The sequence below is a fragment of the Dromiciops gliroides genome, chromosome 6 (assembly GCF_019393635.1).
Source record: "Dromiciops gliroides isolate mDroGli1 chromosome 6, mDroGli1.pri, whole genome shotgun sequence".
In the NCBI taxonomy this organism is placed as follows: Eukaryota; Metazoa; Chordata; class Mammalia; order Microbiotheria; family Microbiotheriidae; genus Dromiciops; species Dromiciops gliroides.
The window spans coordinates 247,759,541-247,782,358 of NC_057866.1; the positions used below are offsets into that span (position 1 = coordinate 247,759,541).

Below are 22,818 nucleotides of genomic sequence, written 5' to 3' on the forward strand. Positions count from 1 at the left end.
ATAGTATTTCAATGCCAAGGTCTTAGTTTATATTTTATAATTTTAGACTTAAATCCTGCTTTTGTAATTAATACAAATATTACCCAGTGATTCATCCTTTTCAAGTGAATATTGATTCCTGGAGTGTTCTCTTTACAATTATTGTAAAATTTTGCAGGCATTAATATTGCTTGCCTTAAGATTTTTATTACTGTAGTTTATCACAATAGATTTGTCTTAATTAGGAAAAAACTTTTTAAAGCTTGTGATTTTAACTGTCAATCTTGTGTTCCCTCTAGACTGCTGTTAGGCTGGTCAACTACTAGTTTATAGTGCATACACCCCCCCCCCCTCCCCTTTCTTTCTCTTTCTTTTTTTTTCTCTTTCTCTCTGTCTCTGTCCTTGTCTGACTGTTGGTCTCACTCCAAATACACACACACACACACACACACACACACACACACACACACACACGATATACATCTTGAAGGGACCTTAGAAGCCATTGGGTTTAATGCCTCATTTCTCATTTTATAGATGAGGAAACTGAGCTTAGATCACTTGTCAAGTTAGATGACTTATCCAGGGTCACAGAGCTAAAAAGTATCTGAGGCAGGATTTGAACTCAGTTCTTCCTTATCTATTGTGTTAACTAGCTGCTTCTAAAGTTTGTGGTTTGTAGAGTGTTCAACACATAGAAACTCAACACATTTAACAGAAGTAAGGTACTAATAATTCTGTTGGCATATATGAAGTTGATTGGGTTGTGTGATACTACAAAATATCAGTCAGATTCATAAAAGTTTTTTCTGAATCCATTTTTAGAAGCCTAATGTGTATTTAACTGAAAGTTCACCACTCTATGTCACAGGGCAGCCCAGCTAGAGTGAATGTAATACTAGAATTGGAGTCTGATTGACTTCCAATTTTTCTTTCTTATTTGTGTGACCCTGGGCAAGACATTTAATCTTTCTTGGCCCTACTCAAGGGCCTCTGTAAAATGAAAGGCTTGGGCTAGGGGATTGCTTTTTTTGGGGGGGGGAGGTAGCAATCAAGGTTAAAAGCCTTGCTCTGGCTAACACAGCTAATAAATGTCTGAAGTCAGATTTGAACTCAGGTCCTCCTGTCTCTGGAGCCAGTGCTCTATCCACTGTGGATCCTAGCTTTCCCTAGGGGATTGCTAAGGTACCTTCCGGCTCTAGATTTATGATCTTAAGCATGGTGACAATCAAAGAGGTTTCCAGTCTCACTTCTGCCTTTCGCCACCAAGTTGCCATGACTGACTGAATCAATGGAAGGCCAAAGGCAATGAGCAGTGTTCAATCATTACATTGGGGGTTTTTTGTTTGTTTGTTTTTGTTGTTGGTTTTGTTCAGGGCAATGAGGATTAAGTCACTTGCCCAGGGTCACACAAGTAGTAAGTGTCAAGTGTCTGAGGCTGAATTTGAACTCAGTCCTCCTGAATCCAGAACTGGTGCTTTATCCACTGCGCCACCTAGCTGCCCCCCTCAGTCATTACATTGCAATGCTTCTGCTGCTCCTGATAATAGTAGTAGCTTCATATTAAAATTAATACATTTAATTAATAATAAATTAATGTCGACTCATTAATTTGACTGAATTTATTTGATCATTAAATTATTAAATATTGGTTATTATTTAATCAATCAAATCAATTAAGCATAGAGTTAAATCATTAAAAAAAGTTTTTTGAGGCAATTGGGGTTAAGTGACTTGCCCAGGGTCACACAGCCAGTGTCAAGTGTCTGAGGTTGGATTTGAACTCAGGTCCTCCTGAATCCAGGGCCAGTGCTCTATCTACTGCGCCACCTAGCTGCCCCTAAATCATTAAATTTAAACATGATTAACTATTAAATGTTTATTTATTAATTTGACAGAATTAATATACCTGTTACTATTATGCTACGCTTTACAGCCTTTATGAGAAGCAATGGGGCATAAGTGAAGGAGTCCTGGATTTGGAGTTAGAGGAAAGGTCTGGGTTCAAATGCTACCTCTGACTCTACTTGGGCAAAGCACCTAAACTATCTGAGGTTCAGTTCTTCCAATGTAAAACTGAAATATATCTTTTAAAGTCTGGTCCAGCTCAACCTCTTTTCCAGTGACCTCACTGTCAAATAGCTCATTTGGCCTTCTCACTATAGTCCTATCATGCATATAGGGGCAGCTAGGTGGCGCAGTGGATTGAACAATAGCCCTGTAGTCAGGAGGACCCGAGTTCAAATTTCACCTCAGACACTAGCTGTGTGACCTTAACCCCACTTAACCCCAATTGCCTCAGACATCCAGGGCCGTTTCCAGTTGTCCTGATCTATATCTTGCCGCTGGACCCAGATGGCTCTGGAGGAGAGAGTGAGATTGGTGACCTTGCACAGCCCTCCCTCACTTAAATGCAATTCACTGCAAGTCATGACATCACCCTTGATGTGTCATGATCCTCTTACATAATGAAGGACAAACGACAACAATTTTACAGATAAAGAAATTACTAAGCTCAGAGGAATGAAAGAATTTGCCCAAGGTTCACAGAACTAATGAGGGCCAGGGTTAGAGAAGGATTCAGTACTCCTGACTCCTACTCCAGTAATGTTTCTATTTTTGTCAAACTGTCATGGCTGGTGATATTTACACTTATTCCTAATTATTAGAGTATGTAAGGATTTCATCATCTGTATTCTCTGCTTGCTTGTTTTCACTTTCTCTGTAGACTGCTCTAAAGTAGAGAGTGCATGAGGGAGGGGAGGAGGGAGAAAAATTTAGAAATCAAAAATTTTTTAAAATGTAAAAATTGCCTTTACATGTAATTGGAAAATATAAAATACTATTAAAAAAAGTAGAGGGTGCATAGCTGAGAGTAGTAGAAAATAAGTCTGGATAGAGCCTTCTAATATGGAGATAGGTCAGTCAGTCATTCAATCAGTAACTGATTGATTGGAAACAGGTAACTTGGACTGGCTATTTCCAGAGAAAGAGGTGGCTTCTTGATACCCAGTAAGACATCTAGGCCCCTTGCCTAGGGTAGTTAAGAGAATAATCAGCTCCTGAGGATGAATTCAGGAAAAGAGTGTCAAACTTGGCAGGCAATTAACCAATCTACAGGGTTTCTTTCATTCATTCATTCATTCTTTTTTTTTTTTTTTTTGGTGGGGCAATGCAGGTTAAGTGACTTGCCCAGGGTCACACAGCTAGTAAGTGTCAAGTGTCCAAGGCTGGATTTGAACTCAGGTCCTCCTGAATTGAGGGCTACTGCTTTATCTACTGCACCACCTAGCTGCCCCCTCATTCCTAATTTATTTTTAAGAACAGGGTTCTAAAAATCTTTTACTTTTTCACATCACATGGACAAAATTGAATGTAAGGTAGGCTGAAATAAAATTATCTTAGGTTAAAATAATTAGTCAGAACATTTTGTGAATGAGATTTTTATTTGTGGCACTGACTTATTACCAGGGCTTTGGTTAATTGATAGTGTGCTGAGACCTGCAGACTCTAAGCCTCTGGTATGTATTTACGTATCTGGGGAAGTTCTAGCTTTAGAATCAGAGGACATAGGTTCAAAACCCAGTCAGACATTTACAGTCTGGGTGACTTTGAATAAGTCACCTGATTTCTCTAGGCCTTTGTTTTCTCAACTATAAAATGAAGTGGTTGAACTAGTTCACCTGAAAAGTTCCCTTCAGGCTTAAATCTCTGTGTCTATGAACCTTGACCATTAGCTCCTAATGTACTCTTAAAATATTTTAAAAGGTTATCGGGTATCAATATGAACATTGTAAGAAGCAGCCAATTTCAATGGAATGAACTTATATCAGCGTCATATAGAGATACTAAAAATGGACTCATTACAATTAGGTCAGGCCTTTTCCAGAGCTACATAAATGGCTCTGACCTCTGTTTTTTTTTGGGGGGGGGGGGCGGCAATGAGGGTTAAGTGACTTGCCCAGGGTCACGTAGCTGGTGTGTGTCAAGTGTCTGAGGCCGTATTTGAACTTAGGTCCTCCTGAATCCAAGGCCAGTGCTTTAAAAGCACCTACCTGCCTCTTTGAGTAATTTATAGAGAGCTATGGGATACTTGGCCCAAACCAGCTATGGAGAGCTAATTGTTAAATTTTTAGTTAATATGTTTACCCTTCAGAAAAACAACAAACACTATAATCCAGGGCTTGATTTATTGTTATGTTGATTGTCTAGATTTCAGAAAGTGATAGAAAAAATGTTGCTGATGCAGATTAAACTTAAAACTCTGTTGTGGTTGTCCTCCCCCACCCCCCAACCCAAGCCAGTTGTTAAACATTTTACCAGCACACCACTGGCTGGTAACTAGTTTGTTTGCTTGTTTTTGCTTGTTTGTTTTGTTTTGTTTTTTGGGGGAGGAATTAGGATGATGTAGTTCGTGGGGTTGTTTTCTCCCTCCCCCTTTTATTACCTTTTCTCAAGTCCACACTTGAGCACAGCCCCTTCCTAAATTTTTTCAGTTTGTGGATTTAGTGACACCTGCCTTCATGCTATCCCTCATACAAGGCAGGGCATCTAGGTGGTGCTGTGGATAGAGCACTAAGGTCTGAAGTTGGGAGGACCAGAGTTCAAATCTTACCTCAGACACTTACTAGCTGTGTGACCCTGGTCAAGGGTAACACAACCCCAATTGCCTTAAACATCCAGGGCCATCTCCAGTCATCCTGATGTGTATCTGGCCATTGGACCCAGATGACTCTGGAGGAGAGTGAAGTTGGTGACCTTGCACAGCCCTCTCTCACTTAAATCCAATTCATCGCCAGTCATGACATCCCTTAATGTCATGGTCCTCTTTGGGAATGAAGGACAAACAAGTCACTCCATCTCCTGACTGGTTATTTTCACTGGCTGTCCCCTCAGGCCTGAGCTAAAGTCTCATCTTCTGCAAGAAGGCATTCCTAGGCCTGCTTAAGTTAATTATCTATCCCCAGCTTATCCTATTTTCATATGATCTCCCCCATTATCTTGGGAGCTCCGTGAAAGCAGGTGTTTTGGTTTTTTGCCTTTCTTTCTACCCCTGACACTTAGCATGGTGACTGGAGTGTTGCAGTAGGCACGTAGTAGATCAACAAATGCTAGTTAACTGACTTGATCTTTTAAAAACAATCTGGGGGGAAGCTAGGTGGTGTAGTAGATAAAGCTCCAGCCCTGGATTCAGGAGGACCTGAGTTCAAATATGACCTCAGACACTGGACACTTACTAGCTGTATGACCATGGCTAGTCACTTAGCCCTCATTGCCCCACCAAAAAAAAATATACCAAAAACAATCTGGTTCGTTTTTGTTGGGTCGTTTTGAAAGTTTTGGACTTATTATTGCCCATAAGATCAAAAATGATCCAAAGGAGGCCTTCCTCTCAGGTTCCCAGAGAACACCCTGATCCTCCATGAGGAAGATAGGAAGGGAGGGGCATCATTTCCATTCTTACCCTCCAAACCTTTTCATTTCTCCCTTTCAGTTCCAGGATGGCAGAAGAGGATCCGTACATATTGGGAATGCACAATCAAGTAAGTGTTGGCAAGGTAGTGTGCAAAACCATTTTCTGAATCCCATTTAAAGCATTTATGTTGGTGGATTAAAAAGAATAAATAATGATAATAATAATAATAAAATAAATCAAAATAATAAAAGGCAGAATCAAGGTCAGTCATGATAATTAGTGAATCCATTGGAAACTTGTAATAGTCAATTGGTGGGCAGCTAGGTGGCGCAGTGGATAGAGTACCGGCCCTGGAGTCAGGAGTACCTGAGTTCAAATCTGGCCTCAGACACTTAACACTTACTAGCTGTGTGACCCTGGGCAAGTCACTTAACCCCAATTGCCTCACTTAAAAAAAAAAAAAGTCAATTGGTCCACAGATATTTTAGCAAGTGTTTACTATGTGCTGAGCTGGCTGGGAAGAAGGGTGGTGGAGGGGAGGGGGAAAACAGGATGAAAATGACTATGTATATGCAAGATACCTAATGTGTCCCAGAAGTTAGAGTGTGGTTCTAGGGTTTAAAGGGCTGGTTATCTCAGAGGGAGTGATGCTGGTGACCTTGCACAGCCCTTCCTTACTAAAATCTAATTCACTGCCAGTCATGACATCACTCTGATGTCATGGTCCTCTTAGAGAACAGAACGGAGGACAAACAACAACCTCATCTCAGAGGGAAAGCACTGGCAATAAGGGGGATGGGGAAAGGCCTCTGCAAGAAGGTGGATTTGGACTGAGTCTCGAAGGAAGCCAGGATCTATAGGAACAGGCACAGGGTGAAAATATGGAATGTTGGAGGGTAAGGAACAGCCTAGCATGTCTATATCATAGAGTACCAGGAGGGGAGGAAAATATAAGGAAACTGAAAGAATTAATGCATACTGCAAAGGCAAATTCATGTCTCCTAAATTATAATTACACACACAAACATCTGTTATGATGCAGTAAAAGTGGCAGCTAGGTGGCTCAGTGGAGAGGCAGCTGGGCCTAGAGTAAGGAAGATCTGATTTCAAATTCAGACTCAGACACTTACTAGCTGTGTGACCCTGGGCAAGTCACTTAACTGTTTGCCTCAGTTTTCCCATCTGTCAGATGAGGTGGAGAAGGAAATGGCAAACCACTCCAGGATCTTTGCCAAGAAAACCCCAATTGGGGTCACAAAGAGTCAGACCAACTGAAACGACTAGACAACAACAATACTTATTTTCTCCTTCTTACTTCCACTCCCCATATAAAGTTAATTCTTACTCTTGTGGTGGTCAGATCATAATTTGGCTTTTACTTTCTCTAATGTGGTCCAACCTTCCTCTTAACCAATCATTTCAAAACCAATTATAAATTGGTTTCTTTAAGAGCAAAAGCCCTGGAATTGAAAGGTAATGACTGTAATTAGCAATATTAAATTGATGTAACCTATAAAACTAGGTAACTGTTATTTCAGAACAACTATTGATATTCAAACATGTTCATAAAAAACCCACAAACAGCTCATTAAAGGTTATTTTGCCCCATTTTAATAGATACTCCCTCATAACCTCTAATTTCATATCCTGATCTCATTAATCCTTGTGACAACACTGTCAAGACCCAGAGTCTTCATCCATATACAGATGAGGAAAGGGGTGCCCAGAGGCATGTTTACCCAGTAAGAAGCAAAACCAGGAATGAAACCACATAGAAAACAAGGTTAAAAAGCAGAACTCAGGGGCAGCTAGGTGGCGCAGTGGATAAAGCATCAGTCCAGGATTCAGGAGGACCTGAGTTCAAATCTGGCCTCAGACACTTGACACTTACTAGCTGTGTGACCCTGGGCAAGTCACTTAACCCTCTTTGCCCTGAAAAAAAGAAAAAAAAAACAGAACTCTCCTGCTTTGGTTTGGTGTTTGCTTTTTTTTTTTTTTTTTTAATGAGCAAGGCAATTTATTAGTGAATCCGGTGTGATCTATCCTAATGTTTCCTGTTGGCAGCGGCCACCTGTCCGGCGATTCTGTCCAGGTCTCTCTGTCCCGGAGGTGTCAGCTTCCGGCCCCCATCCTGGTCCTTCTCCACCATCTTGAGGCCTTCCAGGGCCTGCAGGACCTTCTGGGCCACGCTCTTGGAGCCTCTGCTGAAGTGACTGGGCATGACCCCGTTGCGCTGGTACGCGCCGTAGATCTTGGTCATGGATCCCACCCCTGCCCCGCAACGGAGGTACAAGTGGCAGGCGGTGGAGGCAGCCCAGGTGTAGAACCAGTTCTCGTCATAGGGCGCCAGCTCCTTGTGTTTGGTCAGCTTGACTGTGTCCACCCATTCGGGGACTTTCAGCTTCCTTGACTTTTTCAGCAAGGCACCAGGGCCCAGACGAACTCCTGAGGGTTCACGTCCTTCACCGTGACTCCGGGCATCGTGCGGGCTCCGCGTTGCCAGCCAGGGGAAAGGGGGAAACGGATGGTGTTTGTTTTTTTAAAGAATGAACACAGTTACCACTGTGTTTAATAGTAAAGTTAGTCAACAAGCATTTATTAAGTACCTACTATGTGTCAAGCACCATGCTAAGTGCTGAGAATGCAATGAAAGGCAGTGAAGTCATTCACTGCTCTCAAGGAGCTCACAGTCTAATGGAGGAGACAACATACAGATGACCATGTTGTTTTTATATGTGTACATATGTATATATTAGATGTACATTATTATATAACGCAGATATATGTATAGGTTTGTGTGTATATATTTTTATATATTGCACATATACATTATTATAAAAACATACACCATATACACATGTTTATTATATGTACACAACACATTATATACACATGTGTTTGTGTGTATATACTGGACACACGCATTATTATATTATGCACACATACTATTACATACATGTTTTCTTATTGTATGTGTATAAACAACACACACGCATACATTATATGCGTGTCTGTATGTATATATGTATACATTACATGCATTATTACACACATTATTGTATACACGTATATACATTACTATATACGCATGCTATACATGTGCATAGACAGCACACATTTTATATGTATGTTTATACATACATGTATATGCATGTATCTATTCGACACATATACATTATCACACATATTGTCATATACACATGCACATATTATATGCATATGTTCTATGAAGGGTAAACCTCATTAACCTTAGTGCCTTCCCTCTGAGACTACTCATTTTCTCTGTGAATGTGTAAAACATATAGGTTTATCCTGTTAAAAGTGAAAATTAACTGTCACAGACGTCACAGTTGGTTTTTTAAGGGGGGAAATGGGGTAGGTCCACGAATAGGCCTTCTTTGATTGTAACGTGACAGACACTTGGTTGTTAAGAATGTCAGAACCTTTGTTTTACCTTTCACTTTTAATAGGCTACTTCGATAATTAAAGGTGAACCCGAACTTGTGTAAGCACAGTTCTGCTTGGCTTAAAACCATGTTTTCCTGCCTAAACACAGGAAATCTTTTATCAATAAAAAATGGTTGGCCCTCCAAAAACTGCTGGGAAGACATTCATTTTGAAAGTGCCTCTCATGTGGCATCGCTACCCTTACTAGCAACAAGGGTGGAGCATTTCCTTATCTTTCTTCTCTGGAGGGGGAAGGGGCCCTTGAAGGTATGTGCTTTGGGGTGTGTATGTTTTCTTTTTCTTTTCTTTTTTTTTTCTTTTTTAAAATGACTGGGCTCAGTGGCTCACACTTCCTAAAAGCCAACAGGTATCTTACCCAGTGGGGCAGGCCCAAGATGGTGATGCCTTTCCTTCCTTACTAGGGAAACTCTGGAATGTGCAGCCCAGCATGGGTTGGTTTCTCCCTTCAGTCTCTCCAGCTGAATGTGTAGTTTCCCTCAAGCAATCCTTTCAAGTCTACAGCCAAGCCCTGAGAGGCCTGATCTTTTCAAATCAAAGAGAGTAATTTTTATGGAGAGTTCTGAAAGTTTACAAGTTGCTTTTCCACATAATTTCTTTCTTTCTTTCTTTTTTTTCTTTTCTTTTTTTTTTTTTTGGTGGGGCAATGAGGGTTAAGTGACTTGCCCAGGGTCACACAGCTAGTGTCAAGGGTCTGAGGCTGGATTTGAAGTCAGGTCCTTCTGAATCCAGGGCTGGTGCTTGATCCACTGGGCCACCTAGCTGCCCTATTCCACATAATCTCAAAAAGGATCTAAGCTTCAAGAAGCAGGTGGCAACCATTGAAATAAATCAGCACTGCATGGTAGATAGTAACTCCATGATCCTTAGGAAATTAAAAAAAAAATTGTTCTTCAGTAGTCTTAGTAAAATTTTGGTATTTTAAAAAATACATCCATTGGTATAGTATTTTAGATACTTTAAACTCAACTTTTTAAGGTAGCCTAGGAGGAATAGTGATTTAACTTTTCAAAATCATCTTTCTTTCAGATGTTTCCAATGGAATCTTATATTGGGATAAATACAATTTTTGATAATTCAGGATTACTTCCACCAGAGATACCACTGACAACAGGTAAGACACTCTTCTTCCTCTATAGAATTAAGCTCATTTTGCTCCCATGGTTGTTTTGTTTCATTTTTTTTTAAAATTCAGGTGTTCCCCAAGTAATTTATTTTAGAAATTCAGGGATTTGCTTGAAATGGAACCAGCTTATTGGAATACTAAGGATTCAGAGCATTTTTACCAAAATTGACCGGAATAAAAATGCATAGCCATTGTTATGAATGTCCTCAGTTAGCTAATGGTTTTGTGCCTTGGATGCCCTCAGGGTTCAGACCACCCTCCCTTCTACTTTCTAGCCCCAATCTCTTTTCAGTTTTGATATTCTAAGGCTCTCTCTAAAAAAGATGGATGCAATTCATACTTAACTGTGTTGTTCACTATGCCTTTCAAGAGCATCAGTCACCATTTTCCTTTTCTACCAATCATTTTTTGTCAAAGCTAATTTTGGCATCCTTCCTGTCTTCTCCTGTGGCCAGATCCTGACTCAATCCCCCCTTTTGACTCCTGGAGTATACAGGATTCCTAAAAAAAGTCCCCATGAGAAAATTTAATCCTTTGTGGTGGTCAGATCATAATTTAGCTTTCATTATCTCTTCTGTGAGCCAACCTTTCAACCAATGGATTACAAACCCCATACCTGATTCGTATTCATGCTTAGATTGCCCCATTTCCATCAATTTGCCTCCAATTAGGAAACTGCTTTGGCCACGCCTACCTTCTCCTCTTTGGGTTGTCCCATTCCCTTTGTTTCTCTCTGAGAGGGACCCCCTTAGAAGCCTTTTTTTTTGTTGCCCCCTCTTACCAGAATTTCCTTGGTTGTCATGGTGCTATGCAGTTGGTCATTTGTTCCTTTCATAGGAGACCTGTCCTGGACTTTATTCAGTAAAGCTAAATAAAATTTCCAGGATCTTGAGGGTACTTGTGTTCTGCTCATACTTCCCATTCCCAAAGGCATTCCTGCCAGATCTCTTATCTAACCCACATCATTAAGGGATCTCATGGTGTTGGTGACATAGAAGACTGAAAAATCTCTAACTCCATTTTATTATGTAGCAGTAGTTTGCATTGCTTTCACCACCCCCATCACCACCACCACCACCACCACCACCACCACCACCACCACCACCACCACCACCACCACCACCACCACTACCACCATTTCCCTACCTGTGAGAGTTTGGCTTTTTTAGATTTCTTTTCCTAACTATGTAACTTATACAAGGCAAGTGCTCGCATGGTGGTCAGAAAAAGCCATACAAGGACAAACTCAAGGTCTCTTTTAAGAACTTTGGAAGTGATTGAATGACATGGGAGATGCTGGTGCAGGACTGCCTGGCATGGCATGCCCTCATCAGAGAATGGACTGTGCTCTATGAGCAAAGCAGAATTGAAGTAGCTCAAAAGAAACATGAGATGGGCAATTTAAAGAATCCACCCCAAGTGGATTATTTGTGCCCAACCTGTGGTAGACCCTTCTGAACTCATATTGGTCCAATCAACCACAGCTGGACACATTGTAACTTGACTCTCACATGGTGATACCATTTTTGTCGTCTTCGAGAATAAAGGGCAACAACTATGTTTCACTTGAATTATGATTACATTTTGTGGCCTCCCCTGAGTGGTCAGACTAAAAACTCATGGGAGAGGACAGAGGAAACCAGTCTGGAATTTAAAATTTTATTAATCCATAGAGTAGATGATCCCCCAAGCGGGTAATCAGTCTTGAATGCATTGGGCTTGTTTCATATGCATATTCTTTTGGAGTAGGACTGTTTTTATGTGCTCTGTACTACATTGAAATGGTGTATTAAGAAATGAATTGAGGGAGACTTTATAATTATTAATACTACAAGAAATGTCTGCTGAAATTAGGCCTCAGGCTACCTTGTTTACCAGGTATTTTCAAGTCACCCATTTCCCCATTTTTGTAGTATCATTCCAGTTGGTGGCATTTTTGTCTATTAGATATTTTTTCTGCAGAGAACATCTATCTCTCTCTCTTTCTCTCTCTCTCTCTTTCTTTTTAAAGTTTCACAAACTTTTCCAAACTCAATTCTACATAATTTTCATGGATTTAATGGGGAAACAGATACCAGATTTTTCCTTTACTTTCTGTTACCTGATGGGTACATTTCTGAGGCCCCCACCATCTCTCAGCCTAACAAAACAATTTTTTTAAGGTATCAGAAAGAGCCGAGATCTTGTGAGATCTTGCCCAGTCTAAGCCCTAGTTCAGCTTCCTGTGTACAAATGAATCTCTTTACTTTCTTGGTGGCTTCTGGGCTTCCTGCAAAATTGATGATTCTGATTTTCAATGTATTTTACTATTTTCCTGGTGTCAGGTATTGAAAATTCAGTAAAAGGTTTTGCCCTGGAGAGCTGTCTTCATTCCATTAGTTCCTTTGCATGATACTAGCAGGCATCCTAGGGTACAGTTTTCCCCAGTGTATTTTTAATTTTAAGTTAAACAATAAAAAAAAGTAAAATTAACATGGAGCTATCAAGAGTCATCTTAGCAAATACTTTGCTTTTAGAGCTTCCTGTTTTATAAATATTTTGCCCATAGTAGAATCTTTTTCAAAACCAAATTATAGCTGAAAAATCTCCTGATTATTCTTCCTTATTAATTTTCTATCATTATGGAATAGAAGTTTGGCTTTTGAAAAGGCCTACAGAATTCATGCAGAGCAAATATAATTTTTTGGCTGACTTTATTTAGAGTATAATTCTTGGGGGTGGTGGTGAGAAGAATTGCCGCTACATATCAAGTCAACAAGCATTTATTAAGTACCTTTGTGCTTGGCATTGTGCAATAGAGAAAACTCACATTTGAAGGAGACAGCCTTGTAATGTCACATTTAAAAGAAGCATGTTTGGTGCTGATAAAAAATCATAATGCACAAATATAACCTTGACTTATTAGCAGGGTTTTAAAGTTTAAAGTTCTCTAGTTGGCCAGTCAACTAGTATTTAATTGCTTCTTATGTGCCAGAGACTTTTCATAGTGATAGAGATGCAAAGAAAGGCAGAAGACAATTCCTACCCTCAAGGACCTTACAGTCTCACAGAATATGATACAACATGGCAACAGCTATGGTACAAACAAGATGTAGATAAGATGAGTTGGGGGTAGTCTCACAGAAGCCTGGGAAAGTTTTCTGGCAGAAGGTGGGACTTCATCTTAGCCTGGATAGAAGCCAGAGAAGCCAGGAGGTAGAAATGAGGGAGAGAATTACAGGCATGGGGAGCAGCCCAGGAAAATGCTCAGTGTTGTTCTTGGAGTTTGACATCTCTTTGACTTGTGCATAAATTGGATTTAATTGAGGCAGAGTTGCACAAAGTCTTCAGTCTCTCACTTCCAAAGAAGACTGGAAGATTTGCAAAGAGGTTAATGTCACTGGATCTCAGAACAAATGAGGAGGAATTAAGATGCCATAAGTCCAGAAAGGTAGAAGGTGATCCTGGAGGGTCTAGGGTCCCTACAGTTTACTCTTCCTCTTACTTCCATTTCGACTGCTACATTTTTGCACAGGTGTTTTCATAAGCAACGTGCTTTATTCACATTGTCTTCCTGTTACAGAAAAAATGTTTTTCTGAGTAGATAAGCTCCTTTGGCAAAAAGATTCTAGTTGTCCCCTCCAAAGCAAAGCAATAGCATGTTTTCAGTCCTTGAAGCATTGCATTCCAAAAGTTCCGTTTTAGCCATATAAATTGCTTTTACCCCTCTTCTCTCTCCTATATTCAAAATGTTAGATTCCTTATTTTTTACCCAGCTATTTTCACAATTTCTGCATTCAAGCTAAAACAGAGAAAACCAAGGGATTGAATTGATAGAGAGACAAAGATAGAAAAGACTATACTAATGTTATATGTAAAACATGCAGGTTACTCCCCTTCTTTCCCTGTTGAAGCGTGATATGCTTCAAGTTCATTCATTGTCAGAGGATTTCTCCCATAAGTTATTTCAGTAATGTAACCACAGGAAATAATTACACTTCAGTTTCCAACTGTTTTCTTCTTGTCATTTTTCCAGATTCATTCCTGGCAATGAAGAAATGAAACTAAATCTACTTTTAAGCCATAAATCACTTAGATTTTCAACTTTAGGGCTTATTTATAATTCATGAACTTATCCAAAGTACTCTCTTGTTTTTATCTGAGGGAAAGAAGTTTGGTATGAACAAAATAACCATCCTCACATTTTAAAAAAATCATAGATTTAAATTTGAGTGTAGTGGGCAGAAAATCATGCCTTCTATATTTCAGAACCATAGCCCAATGGTGCTGTTGACATTAAAAAGTAACTATATTTGAGATTCTCTTGTAGAAAATATATATTTTATTTATTTTTATTATCATATAAAAGTGAATTGAATTGAAACTTTTGTGCCAGTTGTGTATATTAGTCTGTCTAAGGAAAGAGAACTACTAAAGATTTCAGCTGTGAGCTAAAAAGAAAAAATCACCCCATGGTCAATGGGTCTACTTGACCAAAAGCAATTAGTAGATAAGAGAAACACACTAGACCTTAAAGAAAGATGGCAGTTACTTTAGATGGTTGAAGGGATACTGTAATGCAGATGGGATAAAGGAAGATAATTAAGGGGCAAACCTTGAAACCAGCTTGAATTCCAGAGATGAAAATCTACATATATCAGACATTAGATACTGATTGCATTCTCTCTCGTTTCATGTTAGTCTTTCTCTCTTTAAGAAAATGTATAAGGAAAGAAGACAAAGTCTGATTGATCCTATGACTCTCCCCCTCCCTAAAATGTAGGCATATAATTTATTAGCAGCCACTTTCCCCCCTCAGTTTACAATTAATTCAGCATCTATTTATTAAAAGCATGCTATATGTAAGTCATTATACCATCATTTAATAAATTACTGTGGGTGACTGTTGGTAGAGCAATTCCTGCCAGCCATAACTCATTCCTATTTATATGATGCTCAGCGGTTTACAAAGTGTTTTCCTCTTGGCCTTTGTGAGGTAGGTAGTAGAAATAGTATTATCTCCTTTTCACAGAAGAAGAAACTGAGGCTCTAAGGTTGACTCAAGGCCAGACAGGTAGTAAGTTGCAGAGGCTAAATTCAAATCCAGATCATCTGACTCTAAATCTTTCTTCTATGACCCACTGAATATTAATTTGTACTTCTGTTTGTTTACTTCTGTGATCGATCAGGTTATTTGATCTCTATGGGCCTCAGTTTTTCCAAGTTAAAAATGAAGTCATTAGATAAGTTCATAGGTCTAGTGTTAGAAGGGACTTCAGAAGCCAGGTTAGTACAATCCCATCTATTTGACAGATGAGAGAACTGAAGCCCAGCAAAAGTAAGTGACTTGCCCAAGATCACCCAGGTAGTGTCAGTGACAGAGTTTGAACCCAGGGCTTTTGTCTCTAGAGCCAATACTCTTTCCAGAGTACCAGTCAGTTAACAAACATTTATTAAGCATTCACTGTATGCAGGAACTGTACCATGCTGATTTTGAAGGTCCTTTACAGATATAAATCCTAGAGGGTCTTAGAACTGGAACCAAGGTCTTTTGATTCTAAGACTGGTAGGGTTCCCACTACATCTGATGCTGGTTCACCTTTGACCACTAAAGTTTGAGTGGGGCATTGGACATGATATTAGTGAATCCTATTGTTGACTTTAGTATCTTGGCATTGCAAAGAAAGCCATCATTCCAATGACTTGGCTTTGTTCTCTCCTGTGGTCTTTGCTCCTCCTTGTCACCCAGGTTGTACCATTGGCCGCAAGGTCAGCTCAAAGAAAGAATGTGAATAGATTTGTGTAAATCCCATTTTCACTATTGGAAAAGCTCATTGAGACCTTCTTTACATAAAAAAGCAAGTGTATTTGCTTTTTTAAGTAAAAACTTTTCCACTACTGACCTGCACTGATGTTTCCTCGTGGCATGGAGGTGATATAGTCTTTGACAGGTCATACCAAAATGGAAATTGTGTGGGCCATATGACCATGTCTCTTGTTCAAGGACCAGCTAAAGTTGAGGAGGATCATGGTTAAAGGGGTGGCCACCAGGTTATAACATTTTTTCACCATAGCAATTCATGAATTGAACTAGTGGGTCATGAGGGGTTTTCTTGGCTTTGGAGTTGAAATATGAAATGGAAGTAAAAGCTAGAGTATGAACCCAGTGTAACTAATGATGATGGAGCATCATCAAGAGCATTCACTCTACAAATGTTTAAATAAGTGCAAATATTGCTGGTGCATACTGACTTAGAAAACCACAAATTACCATCATTTGGGGGGTTTTAATTTATAGATTTATTTATTTAATTAAACATTTCTCAATTAAGGAATAAGCACTTATATAGTATGTGTCAGGCACTGTACTAAGTACTTAACAAATATTATTTTATTTGATCCTTACAATCACCCTGGAAGGTAGGTGTAGTTATTCCATCCATTTTTTAGTTGAGGAAACTGAAGCAAAGAAATTAAGTGATTTGCCCAGGTTAACACAGCTAGTGAGTGCCTGAGGCTAGATTTGAACTCAGGTCTTCCAGACTCCAGGGACAGTGCTCTATCCACCGTGTCATCTAGTATTTTTAATCTGGTTCAAGCTATACTGAGGAGCTTTGCAAGCTGTTCCCATCTTGAGTTTGGCATATGGAGTAGAGGAATCACTTCAGGAATTTAATATCACTATGAAATGCTTTTCTCCATAGCTTTGCTTCCTTGTCTAAGCCTTTCCAACTACCACCATAATCCAAGACCTCTGGACCTATTCATTTCTTTCACAGTTGCATCGTTAGTAATTTTGGACCTTCCTCTCTGCCCTTCAACTGAGCTTTCTTTTGTGTATTGTTTCCCCCAGTCTCCTTGAGGGCAGGCAGTGTTGTATTTTTTCTATCTGGACCTCTAGCAAATAGCACAGTGCTTGGCCCAGTAGGGCAAAACACATTGATGAAGCAGCTAATGCAATTTTTTTTTCATTCCTTCATTTCAAATATATTGTGATTACATTCATTCTTTGGGGTCCATCTTTACTATAGGTTGAAACAGAATCATTTATAGATAAAGTCCCCTTTGGGTGGGACCTCTGATTTTAAGACCCACAGGATGTTAATGTTTTTGAGGTCATATTTGTGAAAGGGCTTTAGAAGCTAATTTACACAGAGCTTTTAGAAGTGGCTAGTGTCATTAAGAGGGTTAGTATGTTACAGTGAAAAGGGTACTACCCCTAGAATGAGGAGACTTGTTTCTAACCCAGGCCATGACACTTAATTAGCTTCATGCCAATGGGAAAGTAATTTTAGTCTCAGGCACCCTCCGGGTCCTATCTTTCAGTCCCTGGAGAGCAGGGACTGTCCTTGACATTCCTTTTTATCCCCAACACTTAGCACAATGCCTGGTATACCTTAGGTGCTTAATAATTGCTCATTGACTAACCAACTCTTCTGTAAGGTGGGAATAATACTTGCATGAGCTTTCATTCAGTATTGTTCTTAGGAAAACCTTGTTGTTGGCCAACCAAATGCTATGAAAATGAGACCCATTAGAAATATGACAGGTTGCCCTGAGATGAGTAGAGTCAGAGGTACTGTGCTTACTTGATTATATCATATAGTCCATGCTTCCAGGTAGGGATACACTCAACACTAAGAAGATAGTTGTCTATATAACTTCCCTTTTAAAAAAAAATCTATAGGAGACCCTACAGACTTTAAAAAGAGGAGAGAATCATCTTTGTGGGATCATTGGTTCCCTGAGTTTTCTCCCTCTTTGTCTTCATACAATGTAAGCTATTTGCCTGAGATCACGTAAATAGCTAGTGGAAGATACAACATTTGTGATTTGGGGGGGGGCAGGGAAATGAGGGTTAAGTGGCTTGTCCAGGGTCACACAGCTAGTTAGTGTCAAGTATCTGAGGCCAGATTTGAACTCAGGTATTCCTGAATCCAGGGCTGGTGCTCTATCCACTGTGCCACCTAGCTGCCCCTTGCATCGTTTGTGATTCTTAAAGAGATGTTAATTCTACCATGTGTCCACCCCACATATAAATGGTCATCCTAGGTAGAGCAACAGGCATAGCTAGCATGACAGCTTTCTCCATTTTTCTCCTCACGACAACCCTGGGGGCAGGTGCTGTTATTATGCTCAGTTTACAGTTGAGGAAACTGAGGCAGACAGAGATTAAGTGACTTACTCAAGGTCACATAGCTAGTAAGTGAGTGGCTGAGGCTAGATTTGAATTTAAGTTTTCTTCTCTCCAAGCCAGGCGCTCCATCCACTGTTCTATCTAGTTCCTAAAGCTACCCGAGGTCCTTCTTAATAAAGCCAAGATGTATCATAGAAGGGCACATGAATGGCTAGATCGCTTCATTTTCCCAGGAGGTCCATCTCAAGTCAGCCAAATTTGTTGGCATGAAACTGGTAGGGCTGGGAGCAAAAAGAGATAGTAGCTGTCTTTCTCTCCTTTGGGTGTAAGGTAGAGCTGGAGGGTCATAAAGACTTTGTCCCCTCTCCTAGCATGGAGTAGGGGGTTGATGTACATGTTATAACTTCAGGGACTGGGAGAAAATAGCTCTTCCTCCCCAAAGATATCCTAGATACCACTTGAAATGTTAGCCATGGGTTATTCATTTTGTTGCATAAATATCCTCTGTTGAAATTCAGGCAGCCCAGGGAAGGGATCTGTGGGTAAAGAAGAAGGGAGATTATCTTGCCTTAGTTTGAATTAATTCAAATTGTTTTTCTCCCTCACACCTGAATTCATTTACACTGAAGAAATGAGGGATTTAAGTGGAAGGAGGAAAGGGGAAGGAGATAGAGACACAGAGATGAGAGAGACACACACAGACACAGAGGTGTGAGTGTGAGTGAGTGAGTGAGTGAGTGAGTGAGTGAGTGAGTGAGTGAGTGAGTGAGTGAGTGTGTGTGTGTGTGTGTGTGTGTGTGTGTGTGTGTGAGAGAGAGAGAGAGAGAGAGAGAGAGAGAGAGAGAGAGAGAGAGAGAGAAAGAGAGAGAATGCGTGTATATTTTGGAACAACTGTTGCTGCAGAGACCTGCGGAAGGTAGGTAGAAGTAGGCAGCTTGAGGACAATGAAAATCTGAGTAATAATCAGTCAAGTAAACAGTGGAAGAAAGATGGGAGGACCCCAAATACACATTCTGCCATTTTCCTTTCTCTGTCCCTTCCCTCTTCTCAGAGACCAGCTGGGAAGAGGAGTCCTATTTCCAGAAAGGTGGAGGTGGGGGTGAAGGAATTTAGACCCAAGGGTTGAACACTGCATTCTGGAGAGACTCATATTCAGTTGGAAGGCTATAGACAGCAGACTCACTTGTCTTTACTTGAGAGGCTACAGTGGCCTCCTTTTCCCGTTCCTACCGGCTAGAGAATCCTAGCCTCATAGTAAGGACAGGTGCCTGAGAGAAGCTTTGGAAGGACAGGTCCAGCTGTGTAAAAATATGGTAGGTTCTTTATTGTTTCACGTTGTTTGGTCTTTTTTTTCAGTCATGTCCAACTCTTTGCAACCCCATTTGGAGTTTTCTGGGCAAAGATACTGGAGTAGTTTGCCATTTCCTTCTCCAGCTCATTTTACAAATGAGGCAACTGAGGCAAACAGGTTTAAATGACTTGTCCAGGGTCACATAACTAGTAAATATCTGAGGCCAGATTTGAATTCAGGAAGATGAGTCTTCCTGAATATTGCATACTATAAACCATAAAAGAGGTTCTTTTTTTTTAAATCACAGAAACTTTCTTATTCTTTTTATTTTAGTTCCAAACTTGCTCTTTCCTCCCCTGCCCAATGAAAGAATTTTTTTAAACAAAAGGGAAAAGAACTCAGCAAAGCCAAGCAATATATCAACTAACTGATTTTATATTGAATTCTAAGTTGTGGGAGGATTATACTAGGATGGGATACTAATATACATCTTATATACATGACCCCCAAATCTTAGTGCAACTGTGTCACTAGTTCAACTATTACTAAAACTTTAGGGGCAACCTGTATACACACACACACACACACACACACACACTCACACAATCTATAAGATAAGGTTGGGGGGGTGGTGGTTGTTGTTTTTTGGTGGGGCAATGAGGGTTAAATGACTTGCCCAGGGTCACAAGCTAGTAAGTGCCAAGTGTCTGAGGCCAGATTTGAACTCTAGTCCTCTTGAATCCATGGTCAGTGCTTTATCCACTGTGCCTCCTAGCTGCCCCCTAAGATAAGGTTTTACAGGAAACTTTAACTTATCCCTGTTTCACTTTTATCCTTATTTTATTAATATCACTAAGCATAAACTCCACTGAATTCTGGAACATAAGGGAGAAGGGTGATTTTTCATGAGGAACTTAAAATAGGTAACCCTTGCAGAATTATAAGCTCTTGTCTTGTGTAATCTAATGTGACATTTTCTTTGTTTCTCCTAAGGAAAATTTATAGTTTGTTGAATTATTACCTGAGACAGGGTAAACATCTAGGGTGCATGCTAGATAAAAAAAACACAAAGACAACCCCTGCCTTGTAAATTTATCAAATGGTTCCAGTGTTCCTGGGGGTTCTGTTATTTAGTGAAGAGCTGTCACTGAAATCAGGAGACATTAAATATATAAAAAGAACCTTGTTATATTCTCTAGGAATTTTTGGTTTAAATGAATAGAAAGATAGAAAGATAAATAAATAGATAGATAGGTAGATGATAGATGGGATGATAGGGTGATAGGACAATAGAATGATGGATAGATGGATGATTAGATAGAAGAAAGAAAGAAAGAAAAATAGAACATTTATTCAATGCTTACCAAATGCCATACACTATGCTAAGAACTGGAAATATAGATACAAGCAAGCAAGGCAGTGCTTACCCTTAAGGAACTTGCTTCAATAGAAGTTAGCAAGAGTTAGCAAGGGGAGGAAAGAGTGACAGCTAGGTAACATGGCTGGACATGATCTAGGAGTGTGGTAGAGGTCTAGAACTGAACAAGATAAATGCAGAGTTGTCCTACCAAAACCTGGGGTGTCTCTGAGTGCAGAATCCCATTCTCAGGTTGGGAGGGAATGGAGATAATGGCCCAAGTGGAGTATAGAATATAGAAGCAAAGCTTTCTTTTAGCAATATGTTCCATTTTTTTTAACTTGTTTTATGTTGTATGCCAAATTTGAGAAACCTCACAGTTAATTTTTTTTCTTTTTTAGCAGATGGCCCATACCTTCAAATATTAGAGCAACCTAAACAGGTAAGAAGATAAAAGGTGGGTTGGGAACTTTTAATGCTTAATAGAAAGAGAAAAATGGATAAATAACTAATATAAAAATTTTTAATGTTTTATTGATGCTTATTTTTTGTATCCCTGCATTCCCTTTCCTCAACAGAAATGCTCTCTTGAATAAAAGTAGAATGCTAAAGTTGAAACTATTTTATAAAATTTCATTCCGGAAATCATTTTTATCATCTATCTATCTATCTATCTATCTATCTATCTATCTATCTATCTATCTATCTATCCTTTTTTTTTTTTTGCTGGGCAATGAGGGTTAAGTGACTTGCCCAGGGTCACACAGCTAGTAAGTGTCAAGTGTCTGAAACCGAATTTGAACTCAGGTCCTCCTGAATCCAGGGCTTGGGTTTTATCCACTGTAGCACCTAACTGCCCCTTTAAAAAAATATTTTTAAAGAATTTAATAACCACCAGCCATCACATTCCAGTATACAAAGAAGAACAAGATAGAGAATTATATTAAAAACTAAATTTTCATTCCAAAAATATTTTAAAAAAATAATATTAAATGGGGTTAGCTAGGTGGCTCAGTGGATAAAGCACCACCCCTGGATTCAGGAGGACTTGAGTTCAAATCCGGGCTCAGACACTTGACACTTACTAGCTGTGTGACCCTGGGCAAGTCACTTAACCCTCATTGCCCCACAAATTAAAACAAAACAAAACAAAATAATATTAAACAAGATACTAAAATTGCCTTATTTGTGTCCCTTTCTGTACTTTATTTGGTATTTTTTAAAAAAGTTTTATCGATGCTCTCTTTTTTTGTATTTCTATCATGATTCCCTAATTCATCCCTTCCTAGGCGAGGACCTTTGAAACAAATTTGTATATTTGAATAGGACAATCAACATGTTGGCCATGTCTGAAGTTGCATATTGCATTTTTTACCTCTAGTTCATCCCCTCTCTTCCAAGAGGCTGGGAGACATGCTTCATCATCATTCTTTTCTTTTGGTTTGGTTTGGTTTTTGGTTTTTGGTGTTTTGTTTTTTTTTTTTTTGCGGGGCAATGGGGGTTAAGTGACTTGCCCAGGTTCACACAGCTAGTAAGTGTCAAGTGTCTGAGGCCAGATTTGAACTCAAGTTCTCCTGAATCCAGGGCCAGTGCTCTATCCACTGAGCCACCTAGCTGCCCCCTTCATCATCATTCTTTTGAAATTCTGAACAAGCTTTTGAAAGATATATTTGAAAGATTTGGGCTATATTTTTCAAGGGGTTCATTGATCTCTTCAAGATCTCACCAACCTGCTTAAAAATGTGTTCACTTTCTCTCCATTGAATCCCGGATGACTCAGTGGCATTAGGTCATAGGGGAAGTTTTACAGTGTTTAGTTATATGATACTTCACAACACAGCCCATTCTTTCACAATACTGAAAATTACATGAAAATATTTGATATGAGATGAAAGTAGTAAAAAACATTTTTACCACATTTCTAGGGGTCTGCTGGGGTCCCTGTTGTATTTTATATTCTGTTTTCTTTCTCTTTATCTGCCATTATCCCCTTATACCCATTGCCACAGTGATCTCATACAGCATGTTATTAGTTTCCCAAAGACTCTCTTCCTCTTGGGTCACCGAT

At 39.6% G+C, this 22,818-nt stretch overlaps 1 protein-coding gene and 1 pseudogene across 3 annotated transcripts in view; one reads left to right on the plus strand and one right to left on the minus strand.

Moving 5' to 3' along the window:
* Positions 1-22,818, plus strand: part of NFKB1 (nuclear factor kappa B subunit 1) — a 178,009-nt gene that overhangs the window by 32,681 nt on the left and 122,510 nt on the right. For 2 of the 3 annotated variants that reach the window (XM_043972943.1, XM_043972942.1), the window contains exons 2-4: positions 5,474-5,522; positions 9,890-9,974; positions 21,152-21,192. In XM_043972943.1, the coding sequence (XP_043828878.1) occupies positions 5,481-5,522; positions 9,890-9,974; positions 21,152-21,192 (168 nt within the window). In that variant the 5' untranslated portion in view covers positions 5,474-5,480. The remainder of the gene's footprint in view (positions 1-5,473; positions 5,523-9,889; positions 9,975-21,151; positions 21,193-22,818) is intronic. The other variant, XM_043972944.1, reaches the window with a different exon arrangement.
* On the minus strand, positions 7,440-7,882 carry LOC122732659 (annotated as a pseudogene).